Genomic DNA, 23,185 nt, shown 5'->3' on the forward strand with positions numbered 1-23,185 from the left:
ACTTTCTGTCTCCACCATTTTACATTACCAACTGATAACGTTCACATTCAGTCAGCTGGGTAGAGTCCCTGAACTATAAACAGGCTGCAGGCTTGGAACTGGGGTTTAAGGAAACGAAATAGAAATGAACACTTAATGCCTGTGGAAGAAACCTACCCAGCTATCTTCAGCCACTGCTGCTTCCACTAGTGTTTCCCTGTTCTCATCTGCCTTCCTCATCTGCTTAGTGGGTTGGCCAGTCAAGGATTTCAGGTTGCAGTCTAACTGGACATTCTGCTACGACTTAAGTCAAATGATGGCCTGGCCGTTGACCCAGTTTGTTGTTGTTTTTCTTGTCCCTTTTACTTTCCCAAGGAAGCAATATCTTCCTTTCCTGCTATTCCAAAGGAGCATGATGGTTACATACCTAAATGGTCATATTTGTTCGTTTTATGCATACTGGTGGATGTTTCATGCTGAATTTGGAAAGCAAGCTTTTGCAGCACCTGGGGAAGAAGTGCTGGTAGCAGTTAAGTGAGCAACTGTGAAGAATAATCACTAGAAAGACATCTTGTATTCAGCTAACATGGACACTCCTAAGTGTGCCTAGGTTTAGACTTATTGGGATTAAGGGAGATACTTGTAAGGAGGCAAAGAGTACAGTTGATCCTCCACATTTGCAGCTTTGACTTTTGCAGATTTGTTAATTTGCGTTTTTTGGGTAATATGTTCTCTCTAGGTCCTCCAGTGCAACTCTGTGGTCAACTTCTGCAAGAAGTTGACCATAGAGTTGTGTTGGAGGACCTAGAAGTTTCTAGGAAAAACACTTCTCTGGGCATTTGTAGGTCCTCCAACATGATTCTGTGATCAACCTCTGGCAGATGTTGACCACAGAGTTGCACCGGAGGACCTGGAGTTTCCTAGAGAGGTGTTCTCTTAGGTAAAAAGAATAGTGTTTTTTAATTTGAGGTTTTTCCACATTCACGGAGGTCCTTCACTCCTAATCCCAGCGAATGTAGAAAAACCACTATATTTCAAGTTTAGGAATTTGCTTCTGACAAGAAGCACACAAAATCAGGAATCCTTAAAGTTAGTCCTCCGCATTTGCGGTGTTGACTTTTGCAGATCTGATTATTAGCAGATTTTATTGGTATGTTCTTTTTTGGGAATCCAGTTCCTCCAGCATGACCTTGCTGGAAGTCGACCACAGAGTAACGCTGGAGGACCTAGAGATTCAGCGTTGAGCAATGGAGTCATTGTTGTGAGCCTTCAGGGTCATTTCTGACATGGGGACGCTAAGGTGAACCCCTAATGATGTTTTCTAGGGCTGAGAGAATGTGACTATCCCAAGGTCACCCATTTGGTTTCCATGGCTGAGCAGGACATCAGACCCTCGTATCCAGAGTCATAGTCCAACACTCACACCACTACGGCGGCCCTCTTCATGGATAAGTAACACCTTTTAAAAAATGAGGGGGGAAAATCTAGGAAGAACATGCTCTTAATCTGGGAATCTCTCCCAATGTTGGGCTTCAGCTGCCAGCATTGATTGTCGTTGCCTCAAAAAACTGCAAAACTATATAAAAGAAATTGAAATAAATGTTGGAAGTGCTGAGAGAAAATTGGATCGTGGCACCAAGATTGGAAGAGGATACATATTGAGATCAAAAGAGAACCTGAAGATTAACTTTGAATTAAGACTGGAGAGTTATCTTTTAAATATGATAAATAAGATTCCCCCACAGATAGAGAAGGAATATTGGAGAGTTCTGATGTATATAATTTTGGCAGCAAGATTAAGATTAGCACAACCCTGGAAGAGTAATGAGGTACCATCAATAGATGACTGGCTTCTAAAATTAGCAGAGATGTCTGAGATGGATAAGTTAACCATGCCCTTTGAGGAAGGACTTAGGGAGCTGGGGATGTTTAGCCTGGAGAAGAGAAGGTTAAGAGGAGATATGATAGCCCTGTTTAAATATTTGAAGGGATGTCATATTGAGGAGGGAGCAAGCTTCTTTTCTGCTGCTCCAGAGAATAGCACCCAGAGCAATGGATGTAAGCTGCAGGAATAGAGATTCCATCTCAACATTAGGAGGAACCTCCTGACAGTAAGAGCTGTTTGACAGTGGAACGAACTCCCTCAATGGAGTGTAGCACAGGCGGGTTATAGACTGCCGCTTTGAGGCGGTCTGCCGCTGCTGCCGTTTGCTCTGTGCGGGAGCTGCAGCAGCCACACCGCGCGGCTCCCGCGCGGAGCAAAAAAGGAGCTCCAAAATGGAGCTCCTCCTTGCGGCGCGTCTGTGACGTCGTGAGACGCCGCTGGCGCATTCGTGACGTCATAGGCGCCGCGACACGTCTGGACGCTATGCGTCCAATACGTAAACATGGCGGCCCCCATGTGGAAGGGGCACCGCCATGTTGTATGTATGGAATACATACTAGGGTTAGGGGGGTGCGGAAGCACCGCCCCTTCCTAACCCTAATACGTATTCCATACGTATTTTTGGCGGTGTGTAACCCGCCAGAGTCTTCTTCCTTGGAGGTCTTTAAGCAGAGACTTGATGGCCATCTATCAATGGGGATGCTTTGATTGAGAGTTCCTGCATGGCAAAATGGGGTTGGACTGGATGCCCTTGTGGTCTCTTCCAACTCTATGATTCTATGTTTGGCTGAAGATCCCACCCATGAGAAGGGAGAGGGGTGTCCAGTGAGTATCCCTTTACCTTCCTGACCTGCTCACTTTGAGAGAATACAGGACAGGCTCCATTTTGGTCCCTTAACCTTGCCTCTCACACTATAAATACATAGCTTCTTACTCATGCTCAAAATGGTGGGACAGCCCAGGAAAAGTGGAGGCCACTGCCAAATAGAAGGCTGCATCAATAGAAGTGTAGTGTCTAGGTCAAGGGAAGTGATAGTGCCACTCTATTCTGCTAAAAGTGCTAAAAGCCCTTGTATAACTGTAAATGCATGCTTCTTAGCCATGCTCAAAATGGAGGGGGGAAAGTAGAGCATGACCCAATAAAAGCTACTACAAAAACTCATATGAAATGTCAATGGATGCTGCAAATGGAGGACGCTTTATGGAGAGAAGGCAAAAATGGAGGACCTCTCAGAGAAAAGGAGGATGCATCCGTGTCCCTTGGCCTGTGTCAAAGGGAATGCGGTCGAGTGCGCATGCGCCTACATTTCCCCGCCTACATAGAATGCCCGGATGAAGACGTCGAGGAAGGTGAAGGGGCGTGGCCCCCGCCTTTGTGACGTCAACGGGGCCAGTGGGCGGGGCTCCGTCGTGGCCTTATAAAAGCGGGCCGGACTCAGGGCGGCCCCGCTGTCTCTCCCGCGCTCTTCGACCTTTGTTTCTCCTCAGAGCTCCTCCATTCATCCCTTGCTCCATCATGGCACCGAGGAAGTTCTTCGTGGGCGGGAACTGGAAGATGAACGGCGACAAGAAGAGCCTCGGGGAGCTCATCCAGACCCTCAACGGGGCCAATGTCTCCGCCGACGTAGGTAAGGGAGGTCCTCCATTTCCCGGACGCGTCCTCCATTTGGCCCAGCCCCCCCCATAGCTCCACATTTCCCAGCGCTCATTATGTTGCGTCCTCCATTTCCCCCCCAGCGTCCTCCATTTTGGGGTGCCCTGTGCTCTTTGGCCTGTTAGGAGGACATCTGGTCACCCTGAGAGCCAGGGAGAGTCAGGCGCGTCCTCCTTTTCCCGTACACGTCCTCCCTATCGGCAGCCTCTTGCTCAAGAGGAGCCCAAGTCCATTAGAGAAATGCCGTTGTTATTAACAATGATCGATATTAATAATAATCATCATCATTAATTATTAATATTAATTACTGTTATTAATATAATAAGTATGATTAATAACGTTACATATTATAATCTGTTACATTATAATGTAATAAATAATATTACAGCATAATAGTTATTATAATACACTTATAATAAACAGTATTATAATCATTAATTATTATTAATTAAAGAATTATTAATTATTAAGCAATACATATATGTCATCTTGCCTTCGTTGGGTGCCATCAGCAGCAGTCATGGCGACCGTGGGGAGATTTCCTGTCAAGGAGGCTTGCCTTGCCTTCCCCTGCGGCTGAGAGAGAGTGACCTCTTGCCCAAGGTCACCCAGAGGGGTTTTATGCTGGAGCCGGGATTCGAACCCAGAGCCCTTGTCCAGCTCTCAAACCACCCCCACCACCGTTGCTGTATTGAACCGACTCAGCGTTACCAAGTCATAGCCAGACTTGGCATCTCTGAAGATGCCCATAGCCACAGATGCTGGCGAAACGTCAGGAAGAAACTCTTCTGGAACATGGCCACAGAGCCTGGAAAACCCACAAAGAGCTATGGATGCCGGCCATGAAAGCCTTCGACTTCACATAACCAGACATCCCCTTTTTTCCATGCTTGTCAAAAACTGAACACAGGACTGAATTAAAGGCCTAGCTTACTCTCTGTAGGACAGACCTCCAGAAATGAATGCCATAGGACTGCAGCTAAACCCCATGAAGGGCACTTGGTTCTGGGAGCTTTGGTTTGGCCACGGTCCTCCCTTTTCCCCGGACGTCCTCCTTTCCCTCCGGTCCCGCCCCGCTTCCAGCGCATGTCCTTCCGCACGTAGTCCCTCCCTGGCTCTTTGTGGGGAAGGAAGAGAGGCCAAAATGCAGCCAGAGGAAAGCAGGCGCATCCAGGGGCATCATACCAGGGAGCCTGAAAAAGCCCCTTCAAAGCCAAGGGGGCCTTTGGAAAGAAGGCCAAAGCCCAGAGCGTCACTCTGGGAAAAGCCCTCTGCAAAGACATCTATTGCAGCAGCAGCCACCTTTGAGACTCAGCAAAAGAGAAAAGCTTAGCTAGACCTCAGCCTACTTCCTCAGAGGCATTAAGAGAGACGCAGTAGAGATATTTTGCACATCAGACTCATTGTCTGCAAATATACACATGAATTCAGTTCAATAATATTGTTTCCTACCTCCCCAGAACTGGGACTAACAGATTCAAAGATACAGATAAAGGTCTGGAACGTCAGTCTGCAAAGGGATCTTTTGCAGCATCTTTGAGACTCACTGAAAGAGAGAAGTTGGGCAGCAGGAGCTTTGCTAGACCTCAGCCTACTTCTTCAGAGAACATGTTTGCAGTGGAGAACCCAGAGACAGTCCTGTGAGAATGTCAATCTGAACGTGTGTGTTTGGAATTTGGTGTATTGAATTTGATTTGAGATTCTGATACGCAAATGATACATTAAGAGGCATGCAGTAGAGGTATTTTGCACATCAGATTCATGATCTGCAAATGTACAAATTCATTCCACTCAGTAATAATACTTCCTACTTTCCTAGAACTGGGACTAACAAATTCAAAGAGCTAGCCATGTCAGTCTAGAGGCCAGATCCTTCCTCATGCAAGGGGAAGTCTCAAAGATGCTGCAAGATCCATTTGCGTTAGTTGTTGCTGTGTGCTTTCAAGTTTAACTTATAGCAACTCCAAAGCAAACTTGGCAAGGCTGGTTCAGAGGAGGTTTCCCATTGCCTGCCCATTGCATAAGGAAGGATCTGGCCTCATTCCCTTTCCTCTCTGCCTCAAACCCAGGAGAATGCTTGCCTAACAATTGACCTCGAAAAGAGGTAACTGTCCCCTTTTTACCACAGTATGCTTTGTAGGATTCTGAGCTACAGAGGCTGTTGGTGGAGGAAGATAACCCCACTATTTTCATCTATGTGCTAAGATGTCAAACAAACACATCCAGGGTATTTGGGGGCATTCCTGTTCCTCCTAGTTGCAGTCTGTTGGGATGCCAGGCCTCCTGGCACTTGCTGCTCTGCCCACACAATGGCAGCCTCCATGTTTAGGGGCAGTCTGTTTGCCAGATGCTGGAGCCCATCAGCATTAGAGTCATCTGCCCATATTCGACACACATTTATTAGCAAGATCATCTCTAAGGGAATGCATCTGAGGAAGTGGGCTTGAGTCTAGGAAAGCTCCTGCTGCCTTTCTTTCAGTTAGTTTGAAAGATGCTGCAAAAAATATCTTTGGATACTGATTTTCCAGACTAACATGACTGTCATTGTATTCTAAGGAAAAGGAGTATTATTGATGCCTGTCCTCCTTACCAAGCATTAAGGAGACTGTCCCCTTGGCTCTGCCTGGTATAACTCTACCAAGGCATTAGCTTGGCAGTGCCAGTGAAGGAGGAAAGGTTTCTCAGAGCCAGATGGTTCCCTTGGCAGACTCCCTGCTGCCCCTGTTACCTCAGAAAGGGCAAGGTGGGTTGGAAGAGGGCTTCTGTTTCTGAAAGTGTCCCGAAGAAATGTCAAAGGGTCTGGAAGAGAGGGGATCCTAAATATAGGTGGCAGTGCTGCTGCCTAAAAATACTGTCCTTGGGGCTGGAAACTTTATCCCTCTCGCCTGCTAAAGGTCAGGAGACAGGCCTCCCAGTGAGGCTCGAGGGGAGGGGAGGAGGTTGATTTTATGGCCCAGCTTATTGATTTTATGGCCCAGCTATTCTCCTTATCTATGTCCCTATACAGACAGGCCAAAATAAAGCTGCTTCAGGTCACTTTGGAGGTATGGTGTTTCAATGATGCATGCGTCCTAAGAGTCTGGAAGCTGCACCAAAGCTGCACTCCCGTCCTTAAGACTGGAGCGTGGCTTTGGTGCGGCTTCTGGACTCTTAGGACGCATGTATGATTTAAATAGCATACTTGCAAAGTGACTCGAAGCAGCTTTATTTTGGCCTGTCTGTATCGGGCCCAAGTTATACTGCTTGCTTGAAAGAGAGCATGGAGTATTTGAGCATCTCTGCGTTACCTGACTTCTAAAATGTCACTTACTGGAGGGAAAGCCACTGCAGAATCACAAACATATACAGTATTGCCTGGTGTCTTTCTCATAATTTGTCAGGCAAGATATTCATGCATAGTTGGGTTTCCCATTCAAAATAATGCTGTAGGCTAGAAACACTCCTCCCCCTCCAGAAAGAGCTCTAGCACCGAAGAAAACAGTTTCTAAAGATATCTTATTCTAGAGGATGACCTTGGCAGTCATTTGTAGTTATGGAGGGTAGGATGAGTACTTTTCCTTAACTGCCCAAATTATGTTGTCATGATTTTTTTTAATGAATAGATACATTGCAGGGGTTGGGTGAAGAGACCAAATGGATGGATATGTGTGAACAGCTAGGGCAGATGGGCATGGATGGAGAAGTGGCCCTTTTCACTTTTTACAGAGGCCTTGCCAGTCACAGACCTGAAGCTCTCAGGAAGGTAGTTGAAGGTCCTTGAGTTGAAAAATGAATCCTTCTCCTGTTGTACAGCATAAAACATTCCCCATCAGCCATCTCCCCAGCATCACCCTTTCCACTTCTCATTTTGGGCTGAGTCGTTGTGGATAGCTGCTAACTTCCAATTTTTGGTAGTCTGCCAGGGCAATCCAAGGATGGATAGCTCCATACTTAAATATGAACTTAGGCATGAACTGTTAGAAGTTAAATAAGATTTGCTTCATTCTCTAAAGCAGGAGTGGACACAGTACAGCCCAACAAATAGTGCTCAACTACAACTCCCAGCATTCCTCCCCATTGGCCATGTTGGTTAGGGCTGATGGGAACTGCAGTTCAGCTACATCTAGAGGGCCACACTTTGCCCCCCTGCTGTAAACACCTTGTCGAAAAAATAAATGTTAACGTGGTACTTGTGCCAGACAAAAGACTACTTGAAGTAGCAGATAATAATGTTTATACTGTATGTATGCTCTGCTAAGTATCACAGGCTACCTTCTTCAGATCAGTCAGGTAATGCAAGCACATGAGTGAACTAATGTGGCTTTATTCCAGTCTGTGGGCAGCCCTAACTGGCAGCAGCACCTGTCTGTCTCATGATCAATATTGTTCTAAGCAGCAGAAGGGCACACACACAATGTAAGGGTCATAACACCCACAGATCTTTCATTCTTTGCGGGCTAGGTCTGGCAGGGGAAAAAACAAGGGTAGCCATTAGAATCAGTGGCACCAGAGGCACATGTCTTGAGGGCTGTTCTTATGGTTACTCAATCTCCAACCAGGGTTGGTTGATTTAAACCAGCATCTGAGGACGTAGTCTATGAAAGCTCTTGCTGCCAACTTCTTTCTTTCAGTTAGTCTCAGAGATGCTACAAGATCTCTCTACATACTGATTTAAACCAGGTCAGTTTAAACTATGGTTTAAACCAAATGGCTTTTAAAATAAAACAAGCAACCCACCACTCCTTTTTAAAAAATGGTTATTCGTATTTTTTTTAAAGTCTGGCTATTATTACTATTTTCCATCCCTCTTAGTGGAACAACAATGACTGTGTGAATTTAAACAATTTAAATTTAACTGTCTATTTGTCATTGTTCCTTGTTAGACCAGCATCCAGTGTCAGTTGCTTATTTTTAATCATTTTATTTTAGAGAGCAGGAAATGCCATTCAAAAACAAATATTTCAGTTAACAGACATTCAACCAAGACAACTCTGAGAGTACTTTGTATGTTTATTACATACATTCTACATATATTCAGATTTAATAGGGATAATAAACAGTAAAAAGTGTTTTATTGGAAGATATTAAAGTCTAATAACCTTACATTGTTATATTAGAAAGCATTAAAACATGGTTGATCAAGCTTTCTAAACACATAAAACAATGTGTCACAGTACTGTATTAAAATGAGCAGGATTTTTTTTTTTTACATTAAAACATTAATGCAACAAAATTGTTTTAAACCCAAGAAAGTTGTGTTTTTTCCCCCTGTCTCTGACTTCTAAAGTCTGGTTCTGTTTGTCTAGTCCAGGGCGGGTGGCAGCAGTGGGTCCAGGGTTCAGTTTTCTGCCCTGGGGACCATTCAAGGGCTATGCATATTATGAGAAATGCCCAAAACAGGAGGCGAAGGGGGAGACAAAGCCAGAAATGGTAGAACCCCATTTCTGGTTTTGAAAAAGTTTTTAAAAGTGCCTGGAGTGCTGCAACCTGTTTAAACATGAATGCTTCCAAAAGCAATTTACCTTTTTTAAGAATAAGGAGACAAAGAGTATTGGGGGAGCCTGGAAGGGTCAAGTACCACTAAAACCAAACCAAAAAAACGCTGTGTGTGGACTTTACCCATCCCATTTTATTCTCAATTGAATTCATGCTGCCTGTCCTCTTCTCTCCATGTTTCATTTTAGGTATGCTCTCCTACAGAGCGAATCTGTCTTACCTGCTTGGGAGTAGGGTTGCCATAATTGTCCACTAAAACAAAATGTAAGGGACAAAATGTAGGACAAAATCTAGACCAAACTGTAGGACAACTGCAGGACAAAACTCAGCCCAAAATGTAGAACATTTAAGGTCCTCCATTTTTCTTACATGTTTTACATTTCGGGCTGAGTTTTGTCCTGCAGTTGTCCTACAGTTTGGTCTAGATTTTGTCCTACATTTTGTCCCAGGTTTTAGTGGACAGTTATGGCAACCCTACTTGGGAGCAATGTGGCTATGGAGTATTCCTCTAGGAAAAATTCCAGTATTTAGTTTTCTGCCCCTTCTCAGTAAGGATGCTATGGCAGTACTGCAAATAGAAACAGACCTGTCTGAAAGTAGAACAGGTATATGCGCCCTGCAGGAAAACAAGCAAACCCCTTTTTCAGGACCCATGATAATTAAAATGCTGTGAAGCCAGCATGCATTTGTAGTGTCTGTACAGCCAGAGTCTCAGCTTGTAGAGTTCTTCAAACAGCAGCGGGAGGGACATAGATCCTTCCTAATGCAAACAGCATCCTGGCCATCTCTGGATCCAGCCAGTGTGCAGCCTACCTGTGAGGTTAGTCAGTCTGCAAAAGGGGTGAGCGGTACATGGAAGAGACCACCAAAGGGAGGCTAAGGGAATGGGCTAAGCAGGGAAGAGACTGAAAATTCTAGTCTGAGTTTTAGTGAATTATAGATTCACTCCTTCATGTGAATAAATAGATTATAATCCATACAGCTGGCCCTCTATATCCACAGATTCAACTATCCACAGTTTGAAAATACTAAAAAAATAAATAAATTCCAGAAATCAACCCTTGAGTTTGCTGTTTTATGTAAGGGACACCACTTTTTTATTCCATTGCATCTAGTGGGTCTTGAGCATCCACAGATCTTGGTATCCATGGAGTGTCCTGGGACCAAACTCCAGCGGATAGTAAGGGCCCCCTGTAGAAGCTCATGCCAAAATTTGGTAGTCTTCATAATGCTGCTTTTTTTCTTACAAAAAGGTTTAATTGGAAAATAACTGTGGCCTCTTATTGGGTTCGAGGGGGAGTGACTAGTAGGGAAAATAGCCCTTTGTGGGCTAGATGGCCATTGTCATATTAGGTACAGCCTCTCCTAGGAATGCTGTCTCTTCCACTGTCTGATGCTTCTGGAGTCTTCTCTGTCACAAACATCTTTCAGGTCACATCAGGCCACTAGAGAAATAATGGGTGTTGAGGGGGAGTTTGTGGGACAGCCAATTTAGGAAAGAGGATTTCTAATGTAGCAAGAAGCCAAAGGGGAAGTAGTATTAAAATACTGTAAGCTCTCGTGAGCCTCTCAGAGAGATGGGGTTGGTGTTTAAATGGCATCTGTAACAAGAGAAGTCACAGCGATCTTTTTGCCTGGTCAGACTTTGTAGGTACTTTCTTTAAATGGGGCTGGAGTGAACATGAACAAAATACAGCACATACTTGTATAGAGCTGGCTTTATTCTGACTTGAATTGGTTTGAAGGGAGAGGATGTTGTTCCTTGGACAGAGTGTTGCTGCCCCACTGAAGAAGCAGTGGAGCTCCAGACAGAATTGGATGGATACTTCAGAGGGTGTGAAAAGAGAAATGTTAGGCACCGGGGGTCTTTGAGGGGATGGGTTTTAGCAGTACCCAGAAGGTTCTGGATGGCTCACAGTATGTCACCTTGTGTCATTTCATCCCTCTAGTAACCTAGTGAAATAGGCTTATCTGATAGTAGTGACTTTTAATTCAGGGATGGGTAGCCTCTGTGACCCTCGGCCTGATTTCAAAATTGCTGTACAAGCAATCAGCTTTAGCCAGAACAATCAGCCAACCATCTTTGCAGCCTGCTGAGCCGAGAGAGAGAAAGGGGATGGTGCTGCTCACTGATGTCTGTGCCCACGGCTTCTACCAATATGCAGCTGCCAATAAACTAGTATTTGCACAGTACTATCAGTGTGCTGAGTGGACTGGTATTTTTCGACATTACACTGTGTGGAGATAAGAGGCAGAGTTTGCTTTGCCCACTGTGGGCATCATGGCTGATTTGGGAAACGTGTCTGCAAATCTCATATGCTGTGTATGAGTACTGAATTGTGCTTGGGGTGGGGAGGATCTGCATCTGTCTCACTGATTTACTACGAGTCACTGAGTCTGCTTCATTCCAGCACTGATTCCCCCTTTTGCCTCCACAGAGGTTGTTTGTGGTGCCCCCACCATCTACCTTGACTTTGCCCGCCAGAAGCTGAATGCCAAGTTCGGTGTGGCTGCACAGAATTGTTACAAGGTGGCCAAAGGAGCTTTCACAGGAGAAATCAGGTGAGTCTGCTGGGACTTCAGGACCAGGTTGGCTGGCTGGTGGTGGTCTCTTATAGCACATTACCTTGTGTGACTGTTTGCTTTGGTGTGTTTTCCCCCCACTAGTCCTGCCATGATCAAGGATATTGGTGCTACCTGGGTTATCTTGGGACACTCTGAGAGAAGGCATGTCTTTGGCGAGTCAGATGAGGTGAGTGATCTTGTGGATTTGCCTGTTCAGTTTCGCTTTCTCACTACTGGCTTTGGAAGGCCAGGATTTTTTGAAGTAGGGATAAGTGCTGAAGTTTCACAGTATTTACAGGTCTCTCTTTCTAAAACCATTCCCAGCTCATTGGGCAAAAGGTGGCCCATGCCTTGGCAGAGGGTCTTGGTGTCATTGCCTGCATTGGGGAGAAACTGGATGAGCGAGAGGCTGGCATCACAGAGAAGGTGGTATTTGAACAGACCAAGGCTATTGCTGGTAAGAGGGCACTGGGGCACTTTCTGGCAGATGCCACAGTTTGTTTTGTTAATTACAAATTTCATACTAAAGTAGAGGCTCTTATTTTATTTTCCTGCCCATCACCATTCCTGCATCCAAAAAAAAAAAAAAATGCAACAAAGACAAAAACCTGAGAGAACTCATAATGTTCTGGTAAGAACTACAGCACATACTGGTTTTAGGGAGGCAGATGAAATTGGTGCTTTATACAACTCAGTTGTTAGAAATGTTGGACAAATTATGTCGTATTAGATAGAGATAGTTGTGTCCAGGAGTCCAAAAACATCTGGGGTAGCAGTCACTTAAAGTGTGACCTGTCCATTCCCCCCATTAAAGTAATGGTAACCTCTGTATATAGTCATATGCATTGACAGAAAGCTCTAGGATTGGAATGAATGTTCTTACGGATTCATAGACACTCTCAGTATTGTCTTGCATATACTCCCAAACAACCATTTAAACATGCTCATTTTTCTCAGTAGGAGGCATTGGGTCTGTACTCCTAAATGGTACTTAACATCCCCCTCTCTTCTCCCTAGATAATGTAAAGGACTGGAGCAAAGTAGTTCTTGCCTATGAGCCAGTTTGGGCCATTGGAACTGGTAAAACTGCAACTCCCCAACAGGTATGGATATGTTAGGAAAATGTTTCCAAATGTCATTTCTCTTTTGTGAAGGAAATGATGGAGGATGGAAAATACTTTCAAACACCACTTCAAAGATGCATCATACGCATTATACTGAGTAGCACTGAGAAAACTCTTCCAATTCTTGCAGGCCCAGGAAGTTCATGAGAAGTTGAGGGGCTGGCTGAAGAGCCATGTATCTGATGCTGTTTCACAATCAACCCGAATAATCTATGGAGGTAAATGGAGTCTACTCTTTCCGGTTCAGAAAGCAAGTGTTGCCTGTTGACTGCACAACCAACCATTCAGTTTCTGGTGTCCTAGCTATGCGTGGGTGGGACCAGATGATAGAGCCTAGCTGGTAGACAGCTGCCCCTCACACATTTATGTGTGGGGTGTGGAAAATTCTCTTAGAGGGAGATGATTGTTTTGAAAGATGGCTTAATTGCAGAATATTAGCAGATAGGTAGACTGACTCTGTAGTACATTCTGAGGCCTATATGCAAATTTCATAAATCAGCATTTAGTTAGATTTAGTGATGCAATCCATTTGGGACTAACGGTTGGACTTGTGCCTAAGGCTGTAATCCTATACGTTTACCAGCTAGAGGCACTTCTTTCTGAGTAGGTTTGCATAACATTGCACTGTAAATTCCATCCTTTCCAAATGTCTTTGCCTTAAAAGGTACTGGTGTGCTGTTATACTACCATGTAGTAGGACGTGCTTTTTCTCATCCTTGCTTGCTGTGTTTTTCTTGTGCCTCATTTTTGTAATGGCATTTTATCTCTTGCAGGTTCAGTCACTGGTGCCAATTGCAAAGAACTGGCTTCTCAACATGATGTGGATGGCTTTCTTGTTGGTGGAGCCTCCCTTAAGCCTGAGTTCGTAGATATCATCAATGCAAAACAATGAAACCTACCATACAGTCAGAAGCTGGGGAGGGGGACAGCCATCGTGGTTGGGAGATAGATACTGTAAAAATAAATGCCCAGCCTCTGCACTCAAAAGAAATGGCCTCACCCTCAAATCCCTTTCCCATACTTGCTGTTATTTGTTCAATTCTGCTGCTGAACACAATGATTGCAAATGGTTAGCCAAGAGCCTTGTACAATCAGGTCTTTTTTCACTACCCTCTATTTTTGGGTCAGACTTCCTGCTCTTCCCTTATCCCTCTAAGCTATTTTCTAACCAGTGTCTCCTGTACTGCTGTAGGCCCACCTGCACTTTTGAGGAAGGGATGTTGCTTCCCAGTGGCTTGTATTGTTTGTAAGATGTACGTCTGTTTCATGTTCCATAAGCCAACGATGAACAGAAATAAAGGGAAAGTAGTGTATGAGAGAACTCTTGTTGTAACATGGGGGTAAATGCCTTCATGTCCCCATGCTCTTTGCCACCCAGAGGAAAATTTCAGAAATTGCACAGTCACTTTTTACCCGAGGTGAAAATGTCTCAGATACTGATTTTGAGTTGCCTCTACTGCAGTGAATTTCTCCTGCTGGGGTTAGAATTGGGGCTGAAATATGGGCATATATGCAGCATGTTTAAGAGAGAACTTTATGGTAATGTTGCCTAGTCTCAGCATTTAACTTGAGACTAGGAAACTTAACAGGAATCGCCACAGAATCGGTACTTAAAATGAATGCAATGAATCAAGAGAGAAAGCTACAGTATGACCCCCATATCTGTAGCAGATGCCATGGCTTCACAAAACTTATATTTTTTGTCCTTGGAGTCAAAATATCCTGCTCACTTGTGGCCTCACAGAGGGGAGAGTATCCAAAGGGAAGGCATCTTGTTCTTCTTCAGTCCAGAGCCAGCTGGAGGGTAAAAAGACACACAGTGAATGCCTGGGACTTCAGGACCATGGTTGCTGCTAATGGTATTTGCATTTTCCTTGGGCGAAACAGGGAGGGAGGCAGTACCACCACTTGGTCTTTGCTTTCTTCCTTCCTTTCCAAAGGGCTTGGTGAGCTCCCCATGCAACCTTCTCCATCTTTGCCAGTCTCGGGTGTTCTTGTGCCAGAGGAGCATAGACAGCCTATCATCCTCACATAGGGTGCCACTGAGAGCAATGAAGAGGGGGGGTTGCCCATATACACACACACACACATTTCGTGCAGCAGCTCAGCAGCATGTTCCTTTGCTGCACCCAGCTCACTCCTATGTTTTGGCTTCACAGCCAAGGACCTCAACCAAGAGGGCTCAAGACAGTGGAGGAGCACAAACCAGAAGAGGCGGTGGCAAGCTGAGCACAGCTGAAGCAGACACTGATGGCCACCTGGCTGCTGCACAAAGGGGTGGTAGTGGCAGCAGAGATGCAGCTCCCATCAGCTTCATCACCTTTGGTGGTGCCTTTTGTGCAGTGGGTAGGCTGCTTATGCAAGATGCTGTATGAGTGACATTACAACAAGGCCTGCTCAAGGTGAGTGCCTGGGACTGGCAAGGATGGAGAGGGATGTATGAGGGGCTCACCAAGCCCCACAAGGAAGAAAAGAAGGCAGATGGTGGCACTACCTCCCTGACAGTCTCATCCAAGGAAATGGCGAGGAAGGATTCTAGCCAGCGGTAGAAGTTGTGCATCACAAGAAGGTGATACCAGTTCTGTGGATATGGTGATACTGAATTTCCTATCTGGCATGAAGTCTGTACCCACACTTGCATGTTCCTGAGGACAAGTCTCATTAAGTTTCCCTTCCTAATTTGCTGCACCCTGCTTCATGGACCTTGGGAGATTTTAGTTAGTCTTGCTGTCACTGTGATAAAACTTTAACCACCACTCCTTGCGGGTCACTAATAGGTAAAATCTACAGGTAATCTTGGCATTTCCTCTCTCCCCTGTCTCTTGCTTCCATTTTCCTTACATTAAGAGACCAGGAAGGCAGGCATACCCTAATTTTACATGGAAGGGAGGTGAGATGTTTGGCAATTAGCTCTAGGGCGGCAATTGTGCAGTCCTGATGCTGAACTGCATCTCATCAGTCCTAAACAGAATAACCAATAATGACAACTGGAAGTTGAAATTCAACAGTAGTTGGAGAACTGCATGGTTACTATCCCTGCTGTAGCCCCAAAGTTGCTTATTTTAAATACTTTAAATGCATAGTAATGCCAGCGCTATTTTAAGGAAGTGCTGGGCATACTTATAACCAAAATGTCAGAAGTAATTTAACCTGTTGGCTCTGAGTTGAAGAGAGCCTAACATACTTATTACAATATGTACATCCGTAACCAGGCTCCACTGGACAGGCTAGAATAAAATATATTTTCCTACAAAGAGATACAGTCAAATAGCTCTCTATCTATTGAAAGAAATCCTTTTTTAGACTTGAAAGACAAAGCAAGAAAACAGGAGTGTGTTGTATGTATGAATGTACATGTGTGTATGTATACGTACACATACACACACTATATTACATAGTTTCAGTTTGGAAATGCTGGCATGTTAACTCTTCTCCATGGCAAAACATTAAAGGCAAAGTTGCTTCCTGCTGAAGCCCCAAAACACAGAATGGCTAAAGAACCACTAAGCAGGTCCACATCTTTTCTGCCTCTGCTGTCCTGTCCTTGGGTACTACACTCCACATTTTCCATTGTCAGATTATTGAACATCATTCCGATTACTGAATGATGATCAATAATCTCAAGAGTTGTTGTACAATGCCATCAGTGCATACAGGATTAGAGTTTCATACATAGAAAAGACCATTATTTCCCCAGTGCTCTTGGTCCTACAAAATTGTCCTACAGTTGGTTTGGATTTTCAGTCACCACCTCAGATCACTGTTGCACTGGGAAATTCTCCAACATTGTCCTTGATTTTCTTCTTTTTTGACTGGCAGCAGTTTTCCTTCTCGGTTGCTTTGCACTATCAGCTGTTAAGATTCAGAGGAACAGGGCAACTTTTTATATGACGATGACACAACGGCATTATTTATTTATTTGGAGTATTTATACCCCGCTCTTCAGCCAGAAAGGCTCTCAGAGTGGCTTACAAATTATTAATTAGACATTTCCCTGCCCTCAAACTTAGAATCTAAAAACGACAAGACACAAAATGAGAAGGGAATGGCAGTGGGGAAGAGGGAAAAGTCCAGCAGATCTTCTTTCCCTCTGAGGCCTGGACCATGGGGGATGGACTGGAGGGAGGGGTCTTCTTCGTCTGGCTAGGCCTGATGTGGCTGGCCCCCCTCTCTCCCTCTGAGGCCAGATGATGGTGGATGAAAGGAGGGCCTTCTTCCTCTGGCTAGGCATGATGGAGCTATTCTGTGGAGTATTCTGTGGTATTTTGTCTAATCCAGTAGAGTAGTACACTAAAGCATTTCCATTTTAGACTCCCAAGTACCTGTGCAAAGTGGGGTCAGGTACAACAGCATCTGACCCAAAGGCACACTGAACTGCATGGTCCACCTAGACTAAGGCAAATAACAGCTGGAGTTTAATATTCTCAAAAACTGAAGAGACCGTTGCATGGTTTCCGTCTCTGCAGCTTGTGCGCCAGTACAGAGTGCAGCAGGGAACCTGTATTCCTCGGAAGGGCTGGATCTGTTCAGATCTGCCGTCTTCTCCATAGTTCTGTTTTATGACACTGACCAAATGTTGCAGATTCCATACTTTTTAACACCCAGTCAGTGTGGTGGCTTTGCAGGGATTTCAGTCTGTATTTCCTAAATCAGAGGATATAGTTCCCGTGTCAAAGGGGAAATTGTCAATACTGGCCTACATCAGCCTTGTCATATAAGAGCACAAGTCTCATAGCCCCATATGAGCCTGAAATCTGGAGGGGCACCAGGTTGAAGCCATGTTGCATCAGTCCAAAGACCCATCCTGTCCATTCTGCTTGCACATTGACTAACCAAGTGCAGTGGGAAACCTACCAGAGTGCAACAGCATTCATGGCTGGTGAGTGCTTTTCTGTGTGATGGATTCAATGCATCCAGGAGAGTGCTAAATTGATAGCATCTTCAGAATATATTGGTAGTCAGGAACGTAGCTAGGATTTTAGGAAGGGGGGGTCCAGACTAAGTGCCACCATTATAATGGGGCTTGGGTGCGGCGGCGCAGCAGCACACACCATTCATTTTTCTAATGGAAGGGGAGGTCTGGACCCCAAGATCCCCCCCCCTTGGCTACGTCCCTGTGGTAGTGACAGCAACCTTAACTGCACAGTGTCGGGAAACAGTGGTTTCCTGGCACACTGCACACATTACAACAGCTAATCCCCCAGCCTCATGAACTGGCACCCTTGGCCAGTTTATCACATCTCCTTTCTGGTTGCCACACTACAGTTCATATGGTTATCTGGTTACCTTGCCTTTAGGCAACATCCTTTCTCCTGCCTTTGTCCCAAACTATGGGTAAAGTTGAAATTGTCGTTTCATCTCCATACTCACAAAGGTTTGCATTTCTATTCACATTCTCACACACAGCCTGCTTATATATGTTTGTCTCTGGCCCCTCCACTGTACCCCATGCATCTGTGGAAGCTTCTTTTGCTCCGATTGTCTCAAAGGATGTTACTGCATAACATCAGGTCATAGTGCTATCCTGGGAAGAAAGCAATAAATTGCTGCCAATGGCTACTGAAATCTTGCCCCTACACCAACTGATTATTGCCTCTAGTACAGTATGAATACTTCTAAGCTCGAAGCTTCACCACTCAAAAAACACTGGACAACTATCCCATCTGTATTAACAGATCCAAGAAAAAATGTGAAAACACAGATATGTTACAAATGGTAGAAAATGAGTCTCCACTCCTCCCTCCAAAATATTGGAAGCAGGATGGTTACATAACCAATTATGCTTCCAAATACAGTGGACCCTTGTTATATGCTGGGGTTTGGTTCCAAGATCTCCCGTGGATAACCAAATCTGTGGATACTCAAGTCCCATTAAATATAATGACATAGCTAAAAGGTGTCCCTTATAAAAATGGAAAATCAAGGCTTGAGAAGGGCCCAAGCTCGACTCAGGCTTGCATCCTTCCGAGGTCGCTAAAATGAGTACCCAGACTGTTGGGGGCAAATTAGCTTACTCGCTAATTAGCTTACTTGCTGTTCACCGCTATGATCTTTGGAATAGCAGTATATAAATAAAACAAATTATTAATTATTATTATTGATATTTGAAATTTATACTTTTTTGGAACATTTTCAAACCGTGGATGCTTGAATCCATGTATAAAAATATCTGTATAAGAAGGGCCGACTGTAACAATATTAATATATTACTATTAACTTCATCATGAAGCAAGTTAATGGTGTGGGCTTGCAGACTGGGTGTAAAGAAGCTTTGTACAGCTGACTGTAGCAGCGTCTTACATTATGCCATGCCATCTTGGAAAGGGTTCCTCTGTGTCTGGCACTTGGTTGCAGGTAGCAACCTATTACTGGTCTCCCCTGTAAATTAATCCTCGGGCAAAAAGTATTGGAAGAGCTTCTATGCCACACCTTGGAGTCTGCACTGATCTAAGAAAAGCACATATCCTGAATCAAGGCCAGGTAGCAGTCTTGTACTATATTGATTTTGTCTCATTGCCTATACTGGAGCTCCCTCATGTGGACATTTAAGCAAAAAATTTAGCCACTTCTCATGTGAATGTCTTCTAAAAAGTGAGAAAAGTGGACTAAACATCCTATGTCATCTAGAATGGCATTTTGCCATTCCATAGTTGTTGTTTTTTAAATCCTTTTCGAGGAAAACCAAGGTTGGTGACAAAAAAATAAAACTAATAGCAACAAGATTTTAACACTAACATTTTCTATGTTGTCAAAATGTTAAGGAGAAATTTTTGCAGAATTACTTTAATCAGAAGGAAATTTTAATTTTACATCTCATTGCTGAAATTATGAAGTAACAGCTAACTTTGTTTTTGCAAATGATTACATGCAATTAAAGAAAAAAAAACCACTCTGATGTGAGAAAATCACATCTATGCATTTTTCAAAACAATAAGCTACAAATTTGTACATTCTATGTAAATACAGATCCACGGTCAGTTTATAGCTCAAATGATAGGAAAGTTAATCTAAAATAGAGTAACTTCATTCAACCTTCTGGTTCTGTGTTTTTTTTTAAATCAACATTAGCAGTGCAACACTATATACCATATGTAGTCACATAATGTTCTGTGAGACTATTCCCAAGAAAGTGTACACAGGATTGCAGCCTAAATCATAAACGTAAGGAAAGATCCAGACAGAAGAAATCTGGGGTCTTCCAGTCTCACAGAAAGACGATGAACTGGTATTCCATTCATTCTCACCCTCATAAAGCATATTCCTTGAATCAGTGGTGCACTTTCTTGTTAACTGCCTTCAAGCTGACCTCAACCTATGGTGGCCTCATGAATGACAGAACTTCAAGTCACGTCTCCATTTAGTCATCTTTGCTTCCAGGGACAGCTCAGGCCTCATTTACTCCAGAGGCCATTTATTTCTCATTTTGGCAGTCCACAGTGTCCACAGAACTCTTCCAGTACCACATCTCAACTGAGTTGATTTTGTTCATATGTCTTCTTCACTGTCTAGTTTTCACAACCATACATAGAAGTGTTAGGTATGGTACCAGTGCCATTGTATCGGGGAGATGCTTCCGGCAGTGTCACCTGCCACTATATATTGGTACCCAGTAGTTGTTCAGCACATTCAGTCTGCCTCCTCATCAAATGCCTGTTTGAGGGAGAAGACCAGACCAGCAGTGTTGCTACCATCAACATTACCTCTTGCCTCACAGGGGCACATAATCCCCCCACCACACAAAAGTAGGTGAGAATTGTGCACTTCGTAACTGTGGCGGGTTACAGACCGCCATTTAGTACGTAATGAATACATACTAGGGTTAGGAAGGGGCAGTGCTTCCACACACCCCTAACCCTAGTACGTATTCTGTACGTACAATATGGCGGCGGCCGTTCCACATGGCCGCCGCCATATTTACGTATCGGACGCTGTGCGTCCGGACGTGTCGCGGCGTCTATGACGTCGCGAGTCCGCCCCTGGCGCCTCGCGACGTCACAGAGGCGCCGCTTAAAGAAGCTCTATTTTGGAGCTTCTTTTTTGCTCCGTAACGGAGCCGCGTGGTTTGGCTGCAGCGGCTCCCTTACGGAGCAAACAGCGGCGGCGGCAGATCGCCTCAAAGCGGCGGTTTATAACCCGCCTAAAATATGAATTTGAACATGCATACCCATTCTCTTTTTAATATAACTCATCACAGGTTAATGCCAGTTGTAACTTAGGGACCAAACAGACAAGCCAAAATAAAGCTGCTTCAGGTCACTTTGGAGGTATGCTGTTTAAATGACACACACATCTTAAGAGGCCAGAAGCTGTGCCAAACCCGGGCTCCACTACTTAGGACTCCAGCATGGCTTTGGCGTGGCTTCCCACCTCTTAGGACACATGCATCATTTAAACAGCTTACCTCCAAAGTGACCCAAAGCAGCTTTATTTTGGCCTGTCTGTTCGGGCCCTTTGTCAGTGGCTTTGGTTTTTCAAGAGGAACAGACAACCAAAATAACCATCTGGACCAAAATAATCATCTCTTCCTCTATAGCTCCTTACTTACCTTAACCAACACCCATTCCACTTATCTGTTGCTCTGCAAAGCTGCAGTTTATTGTCTTTTACAGAAAGGAGCAAGAAGAGATATGTACAGGCATCTTCTTGTACTCCTTCAAAAATTTAAAAAGGTTTAGGATGATGTTCCCATGGGGACAATCTAGCACTCTTAAAATATTTGCAAATATAAAAAATGATGGGATCTGTGGCAATTAAATAGCTGAATGTTAAACAAGTAGCATTTACCATAATATAGTCGACTATAAGTCGACCTCATGTATAAGTTGAGGGCAGGTTTTGGGACCCAAATTATGGATTTTGATATGACCCATGGATAAATCGAGGGTAAAACTTAGAGGCATGCAAGAAAGGATCTAAAGGACAAAGCAAAGGAAAACTATGCTAAAGAACTATCCAGCAGACATAACTGTTTATGTTCTCACTAAGAGCTGGATGGATAAGAGAACAGAGGGAGGTCAGTGCTTCCAGGACAGACAACACTCTTGCCTTTCACCAGGGAATAGTTCCTGTTTTTTAAATAAGAGTTCAAGAACAATCCTTACATTGACCTGTGGATAAGTCGACTCAGGTTTTTTGGGTCAATTTTTTTACTTAAATTTGTAGACTTATACATGAATATATACAGCATTTCATAACTACCATTTAATTCATCAATTGCATATCTTCGAAGCAAGCATCCCCCCCACCAGAAAAACAGCTGCAGGGAATATGGAAAGTGATTTAATTAGATCAATACTGCCCTAGAAATATAGAATCCTGTTTATATAAGGGCAGTCATTGCTACGGTGGAGAGGAAGACGTCATGTTGTTGCACAGATGGGGAACACAAGGCCTTGGGCTTCAGTTGGCATTGCACAGAGGCTTACCAGGAGAGGTTGGCTAAGACCAGGACAGAGTTCACAAAGAAAAGAGTTTAACCTGAGCAATTTCCTGTGAGAAACCTGACTGATTTCTATATAGCCAAACCTGATTGAACTTGGATTTTCCATCAACCAGTCTGGTCTGGCTGCCATGTTTTGAATCAATTGGAGCTTCCGGACATGGCACAAAGGTTGCCCCATGCAGAGCGCATTGCAGAAATCAAGGCGAGAGGTTACTAGAGCATGTACAACCGTTTCTAGGTCCCGCTGCTCCAGGTAGGGGCACTACCCTAAATGTACCATGAAACTACAGCTCCCATTATTCCTTAGCATTAAAGCAGACTCAAACTGGATTATTTCTGAAGTGTGTTTTGAAACTGGATTACTTCCATTCATGCCTTGAACTCTTCTATTTGCTACTTGACCAAAGCACACAGCAGAAATAACCCAGTTTGAGACCACTTTAACTGCCCTGGGTCAGTGCTAGAGAATTCTGGGAATTGTTGTTCTGTGAGACATTCAGTCTTCTCTGTCAGTGAACTCTGGGGCCACAACAAACTACAATTCCCAGGATTCCCTAGCACTGATCCAGGGCAGTTAAAGCAGTCTCAAACGGGATTATTTCTACAGCACAGTTTAGACCTAGATTAGTTATTTCTGACTTGTGGCAACCCTAAGGCGTTATGAGGTTTTCTTGGCAAGATTTATTCAGATGGAGGTTTGCCTTTGCCCTTGCCCTGAGGCTGAGAGAGTGTGACTTTGCCCAAGGTCACCCAGTGGGTTTCATGGCTGAGCAGGAAATCAAACCCTGGTCTCCATAGGGTCGCTTCAGGGAAAGACTTGGAGACACACAACAACAACAACCACAATAAGCAACCAGTGGTCCCCAAACTGTGTCCTTTAAGAGATTTTGGACTTCTGCTCCCAGAAGCCTCAGCCATGTTGGCCAATAGCCTGGGATTCTGGGAGCTGAAGTCCAAAATCCCTTAAAGGGCACAGTTTGGGGACCACTTTAAGGTAACCTGCTTAAAACCATGGCTTAAGCTAACCTGGTTTAAACAATGGTCCCCAAACTGTGCCCTTT

At 44.3% G+C, this 23,185-nt stretch overlaps 1 protein-coding gene across 1 annotated transcript; it reads left to right on the forward strand.

Moving 5' to 3' along the window:
• Positions 1–3,304: 3,304 nt before the first annotated feature.
• TPI1 (triosephosphate isomerase 1) lies at positions 3,305–13,981 on the forward strand. Its single transcript, XM_089488941.1, has 7 exons — positions 3,305–3,492; positions 11,432–11,555; positions 11,661–11,745; positions 11,883–12,015; positions 12,576–12,661; positions 12,813–12,900; positions 13,456–13,981. Exons 1-7 carry the CDS (start codon positions 3,381–3,383, stop codon positions 13,572–13,574), a joined length of 747 nt encoding a protein of 248 aa, XP_089345067.1. The 5' UTR covers positions 3,305–3,380; the 3' UTR covers positions 13,575–13,981.
• The last annotated feature ends 9,204 nt before the right edge of the window (positions 13,982–23,185 follow it).

This window comes from Sceloporus occidentalis, unplaced genomic scaffold (assembly GCF_023333645.1).
Source record: "Sceloporus occidentalis isolate IW3139 unplaced genomic scaffold, rSceOcc1.0.p SCAF_1, whole genome shotgun sequence".
NCBI lineage: Eukaryota > Metazoa > Chordata > Lepidosauria > Squamata > Phrynosomatidae > Sceloporus > Sceloporus occidentalis.